Below are 6,791 nucleotides of genomic sequence, written 5' to 3' on the forward strand. Positions count from 1 at the left end.
CTACGGTCACGAGTGGCTCGCGCACGCGTGCGTGTGAAAGTCGTGTGTTTCTTTCTCCTAAACCCATCTTCATCACCTCCAGTGTTTGTATTACGCGCCAAGCGTTCCACCGCCTTGCGTCCCCGCTGTGCGCACGGACCCGCCCAGAGAGCTCCCTGGGACGGTCCGCCTTTTAAACCTGAGCCGCTGTGTGGAGATCCCCGCGGGAGTCAGACCCATTTCGGCACATACCTCAACGGCGAGCCGCTGACGGGAAAATAAACAACTCGGTCTGCTTAGGAGCAGGGGCCTCCTGCTGTGACAGTCTGCTGTGTTTTTAGGAGGTCTCATGTTTTCACCGCCACCACCGCTTCCATCTCAGCCTCAACCTGGAGGAACAAAAACATATTTAGGCCTTTAATCTTTCTTCATCCCCAAAATTTCCCACATGATTGTTTATCCATCTGCAATGGGACAGATTTTAAAACATTAAAGGCTGCGAATAAAGTAATATAAGGTATATTTGGGGGGTAAATTGCTTTCGAACATGCGTGTTAATAAGACACACAGAAACGAGACAAAACTGGGATACACACAAAATCAAAAAAAAAAAAAAAAAAAAGTGAACAAAAAATAAGCATCGTGATAACTCAGCTTGGCTTTGCTGCCTCGCTTCTCCTCGCAGTATTATGTTACATCCCTCCTCACCCAATCACAGCGCTCCCCAAAATCCTCCTGCACGTTCCCCGTTATAAGAAGCTCCGGACGTTCGAGTCTGGCAAATACCTCTCCGTCTCCCTGACGCACAGGTTTCTCCACATCAACCCCCTGTCCAGGCCAGACGCTTTGTCCTTGTTATTAATGTTCTTGGATAGAGGTCAAGGGTTACAGGGCATCATAACGGGCAACTGAAGAGGTTTTGGGAAGAGAAAAAAAAGATGAGAGAAGAAGACTCCTCCCTAATGGACAGTGCGGGGAACAGCGAGGAGGAGACCGAGCGTCAGCTTCCGCGGAGAGGCGCGAGGAAGCGGAGAGCGATACGGAGGAGCGCGGACGAGGAGGAAGAAGGAGACGTGGGGAGTCCGAAGAAGAAAAGCAGAAAGAGCGCAGACGGCGGAAGCGCCGAGAGCGCCGGCAGCGAAGCCAGCAGCAGCCCCGCGCGCTCCTTCGATGACCTACATACGCAGCGCGCGATGGCCAACATCCGCGAGCGGCAAAGGACGCAGTCCCTAAACGAGGCCTTCACTTCTTTACGTAAGATCATCCCCACCCTCCCGTCGGACAAACTCAGCAAGATCCAGACGCTGAAGCTCGCGGCGCGGTACATCGACTTCCTGTGCCAAGTTCTGCAGAGCGACGAGCTGGATGCACGAGGGTCCAGCTGCAGCTACGTGGCGCACGAGCGGCTGAGCTACGCGTTTTCTGTGTGGAGGATGGGGGGAGCCTGGTCCTTGTCTACCACGTCCCACTAGCGGTCCTGACGCACGGTAGGTCCCACTAATTCACCCAGAAGTGTCTTTTACGCACAGGTGTTTTACGCACCATCTGGCACACTGCGCCCTGGCCCAAAACTGCAACCATTAAAGTGCAAGTTTTAGCTGCAGTATTTTATAAGGTTACTTAAAGAAATCCTCTGACTTACCAATTGTTTGTAGACAAAAGTAGGTCCCAGAAACAAACAACATAAATAAATAAAACATCCAATTACGCACACCCACGTTAAGTAAACGCATATTTACATGAGATGAAGGTGCAATTTAAGTGAAAGCACATCTCTCTCCATAAAATATCGTTGGAGTGCATACTTTTCCATATGTCTCATGTTTTTTTAAAGCAATTTATTTTCTTTCACAGATTCTCAGCGCTGAAAACCAGGTGGATTCGCAGACTGTAGGAAGCCAGACAGATGACGGTTCATAAAGGAGAGGCAGACTTTTCATATTTCCCTCTGCACGGACATTAAAATGTTTACAAGGGAGCACTTAAGACGGATTTCAAGAAGGACCACTGCGACTATGAATGTTGTGACAAGAAAATTGACTGTAAGCTCTGAGAAACTGCTCCTTGAAACATGAGAGAAGAGGACTCATATTTCGTCTTACATTCCCAATGATGAAGTTTCATAGGAAAAAGATGAAACATTTGTATTTATTTTTTTATACACAGGTTCCAAATTCCCTTTCCACTCTCAAATAAAAGCTATTTATTTTGATATGCTGAATGAATGGATCTGCACATTTTGAAGTTTGTAAATATTTGTCAATACCTTAAATAAAAAGAAAGAAAATCTCATATAATCTGTCTGATTAGATATTTCCATCATTTTGCAGATCACAATCAACCAATTTTTGAAATGAGCTTCTTTCCCATGTAGGCTTGTGTTGAGAGTTTATTTTCTTTGGTTGGTGCTGAATCTCTAGGCAAGTAAACCACAGTGAAAAATGAAAACATCACACAGGATGTAGTTCGTAGTAGGGTTTTTGAGCTTGGGAATCTGGGAAAGCCATAATTAGATGGTGTTCTTTTTGAACAGACTGAGCTCTGGGAGGGATGCATGATATTCCCAGATGTCCTCAGAGCCACAGGTCTGCATGGGAGTCTCCTGCAGGTGTGACAGCAGCAATCCACAAGGATCTGAGAGATGAATAGGAAAAACCAACAAACTGAACATAGTGTGTTATTCTAATAGAAAGATGCAGTTACGCACAGAGAGGACCTGCTTTTACATGACTGGTGCTCCATTTTATGATACTTCTTTAGAGGAACTGATAATTGCAATGTTATTCCCACATATGGATAATTATTGTTTCTGTACAACAATCTCTGGCGAGGTCAGGCCTCCGTCACTCACATTCAAAAAGTAGATCATATTTACAAAAGTTATCTATTTATTCTCTTTGTCTAAACTTCCATTACAACTAAAAACTACAGTACAAAGTCCTGCTGAGGCTCAGGAGTCCTGTCCTGTTTGTGCACATTGAAAACAGTGGGCAACATTGTTAAAATGACACTGGATTTTATCCGACTCAACTTTTCTTTGATCCAAAGCCTCCACCTGCACTATATTTAATTGAAATCTGTGTTTTTCAGATATACACTAACTAAAGGGGGAATGCAGTAGACTACATCTCTCCTTTCACCTTGAACAATCTGGAACAGACTGAAAAACAGAGAAAACGCTATAAAATGGTTCATGGGATTAGTTTGTATAGATGAAATGGAAGAGTACCTTCAGCATGAAAAACTAAAGTTTTAAAGTGTTCAAATTGTTCACAGTTTAAAATTTGGACATAGGTTGACAATGATTTTAAAATAAATAGTTTTATTGCAAAACTATAATTGCAACATGTCGTCTAACAAGTAAAAGAAGGTTTTTTTTTTTGTTACTTCAAAAAATCAATGTAATAATTTGCATGGACATTTTCTGAGTAGAATGGAAGAAAAATAAATAGGTTTAGAATAACAAATAATTTGGCTATGTATTAACACCAAAACCTTTTAATTCAAATGGATCAACTTAACCTTGTAGAGGACAAAACAAATCAAGTATACTAAACCCCTTAACTAAATGCTTTGCTAAACTTGAGTTACTCTAAATATAAAGTCTCATAGCATGTATTCAGTAATGGTTGGGATGGAATTATACTGAAAAAAGAAAATACTTGAACCAACTTAATTGAATTGCTTTAATTGGTAACACCTGAATGAATTAAGTTCTTTGAAATTAAGTTAATAAGTTAGATTAACACATGTGTTAATCTAACTTAAGTCCATTTCAAATAACTTGATTAGTGTGTAACATTAGTGTGTAATTAAATTGCTTCACTTGGTAACACTCAAATTGATTAAGTTTCTCCAAATTAAGTTAACAAGTTGGTGTAAAGACTACTTAAGTTAATTTGGATCAATGTAATTCTTTTAAGTATAATCAAATGAAGCACTACAATCAAAATAAAATAGTTTTTAATGAATACGGTTGATTTGTTTAGAGCAAAACAGTACACAAGTATACTAGTGAGGAAGCTTCAAGACACCCACTGTGATGGCTGTGGAGTTACAAGCTGTATGGATGTGAATGAAATTACTGGACAAATTTAGCATGTTACTTCACCAGTAACAACTTCACGATAGAGTGTCACAAAGAAGGACTGGGCTAAAAATGTGAAAAGTCTGCTGCAGGTCACCGGTAGGCACAGGTGAAACTTGAGATGAAATTTAATCTGTTTTTATTGTGAAGATATTTGGTGCCATTCTGCCATGAAGCTGGCACTGGTGAAGCAGCAGACAAGAGTTGCTCTATGATCAGTTCCTCCATTTGTACCCACAAAAGCTTATAATTCTACAGAATTGAAATCTGTGTCTTGAAGCTTCCCTCACTAGTCTGGTTGTGTATTGCATGTAAGCCTATCCAGGCCCAGGGGCCCAGTGGTGCCAGTTCTTATCTCAGGATGACATAGTGAAGTGCATGAGAGTCTATGACTCTCCCTGGATGGGTCGCCAATCTGAAGCAGGTCACGTCCCACCCGAGTCCGGTATCCATTACAACTAGGTGAATTGGGACAATGCAGATGAAGTGTCTTGCCCAAGGACATAGACAGGTGGTGTGACTGGGAACCAGGGGTACATATTGTCAAGAGAAGCATGACGCCACATGCGCATACACCACAGACCACATTTGGTCAATGACTGCAACCATCCAGGCAGATAATCAGGTCCTTACAACATCTGAAACGTCACATCTATCTGCTGCAGCCAGGTGGAACTCGACCTCCCCCTTGGCCTTCTCCAGCTGCTAGGGTCATCATACTGAGGCACCTGCTGATCATGCCCAAAGACGCAGGTTTGCACGGCAAAAATGTTGCAACAAGTGATTCCAGTGGTATCCAATAATTCTCAAAAAATCCGAGTAACAAGACATTTTGTCGTCACCCTGAGTCCACTGGTTAGGTCCAGGTCTCACAAAACACCGTAAGACAGGACACACAAGAACCTGAAAGACTTGGACCTTCATTCTCCTGCAAATGATCACCATCACCAAACACCTCTGTCCAGCAACCTTATCACTCCATAAGGCCTTTCCAGATGTCTCCTAATCGCAGATACAAGGACTCAAATACATGAACTTTGCTGCTAAGATATAAACGAATTGTCTCTACAAGTTCAACACTTTTGCCACATATGTACACTACTGATGGCTGGAGTCCAGAAAGTCAGTGAAAGCTTGGATTTAGTCTTAATTCAGGACAATCACAAACTCGGATGTTCCTATTTCTTGCTCAGTGCTCAAGCTCAGCAGGGTGTCCTTTCATTCTGCAAAGATTGGTGGCCCAATACAGCATTATATGGGATTCTCTCTTTGAGCCTTAAAGGTTGATCATGGGAAAAAATTTGAGGGTTGTTGTTGTTGTTTTGAACGAGGAACGTCACCTCTGAGGCTTCCAAACACGTGCATATATGCTATAGACACAGGGAAGAAGATTTCTCATGCTTTGTGAGCAGAAACGCCAGAACCAGTGAGATCAACATGAGACGGGTGCTGGGAGGGAGGATTCACCACCGCTTTGATGTTTGACGGTAATGGGATGTCCACTGTTATCAGTGTGAGGCATCTGGCTCTCAGGATTTTAAGTGTGCTATGATTTATAGAGTCTTTGGCAACTGACACACTCGCTTCTCCTCATTAATCACACGCTCTGTCTCCCTTCTTGAGCTGAAAAAAAAATGTGGTGAAAGTCAAAGGTGCAGATCTGTGGTGTGTTTTAACAATGTAGGAGCTGTGAATTTTGGTGATAAATGGATTTCTCATCCACTCTGCACGGGACAGGAGGCCGGTTGTTTTGTTTGGGGGTTCTTATACTTCTTCGCCATTTCTTTTTTCTTCTTCTAGTGCTGTGTCTCCCTTGTTTCATCTCTTTCTGAAGTTCCTCATTACTGGCTTGCTGGCCCTGGTTTACATTAACCCTCCACACCACAAAGAGACACAGGGGGAGAGGAAGTTGGGTTGAGAGACAGACACACACGCAGAGGGAGACAGACAGCGAGCGGGGCTGCATTTCAAATCTGGTTTCCATTAGAGCTAATTATCTGTGTTTTATGTCAACCTGCACAAGACTGTCTGTGTGTGTGTGTGTGTGTGTGTGTGTGTGTGTGTGTGTGTGTGTGTGTGTGTGTGTGTGTGTGTGTGTGTGTGTGTGTGTGTGTGTGTGTGTGTGGTGTGTTTAAGTGTGTGCATGCTGTGAGTGCATATTTTAATCTCGATCAGTCTTATTTATTTTATTTATTGGGATATTCTCTGATCAGACTTGAGTCACTGCTTTGATTGTCAGTAAAACTGACCCACTTGTCTGTAGTGGAGTACATGAACACCTCTGCACTGGACTGTAGTGGAGCTGAACAGCTCGTACAGTGACAGACTGAGGCACCCTCAGTGCAAGAAGGAACAATACCGCAGGTCGTTCGTCCCTGCTGCTGTCAGACTGTACAATAACACTGTGAAATAAGCACATGCAAGTCCACAATCACGCGCAATATTAATATGTCCACAAATCATGTGCACTAACAACTCGTTTTCAAATCCCTGCACTAATGTCACCTTACCACATCTAAACTCCACTTCACATATTGTAAATAAGATGCTCCTATCTCTTTTTCAATCTCAAATATATATATATATGCATATGTATATGTTTATAGGTATGTGTGTGCAAATGTGTATGCGTGTGTGTATGCATGTAAGTATGTATACGTATGTATATGTATGTATGTGTGTATATGTATATGCATATAATATATATATATATATATATATATAT

General features: G+C 42.4%; 1 protein-coding gene across 2 annotated transcripts; it reads left to right on the forward strand.

Moving 5' to 3' along the window:
- Positions 1–603: 603 nt before the first annotated feature.
- On the forward strand, positions 604–2,257 carry twist1a (twist family bHLH transcription factor 1a). 2 transcript variants are annotated; one of them, XM_034161497.1, is made up of 3 exons: positions 604–1,466; positions 1,834–1,862; positions 1,907–2,257. In XM_034161497.1, exon 1 carries the CDS (start codon positions 918–920, stop codon positions 1,449–1,451), a length of 534 nt encoding a protein of 177 aa, XP_034017388.1. In that variant the 5' UTR covers positions 604–917; the 3' UTR covers positions 1,452–1,466; positions 1,834–1,862; positions 1,907–2,257. The 2 variants fall into 2 exon arrangements, with proteins under 2 accessions (XP_034017388.1, XP_034017387.1); XM_034161496.1 differs by having other exon boundaries at positions 605–1,466; positions 1,834–2,257.
- Positions 2,258–6,791: the final 4,534 nt, after the last annotated feature.

This window comes from Thalassophryne amazonica, chromosome 20 (assembly GCF_902500255.1).
Source record: "Thalassophryne amazonica chromosome 20, fThaAma1.1, whole genome shotgun sequence".
Lineage (NCBI taxonomy): Eukaryota > Metazoa > Chordata > Actinopteri > Batrachoidiformes > Batrachoididae > Thalassophryne > Thalassophryne amazonica.

Excerpts from the sequence above, each read along its gene's own strand:
- twist1a (XM_034161497.1), top strand. The coding sequence starts at position 918 with ATGAGAGAAGAAGACTCCTCCCTAATGGACAGTGCGGGGAACAGCGAG.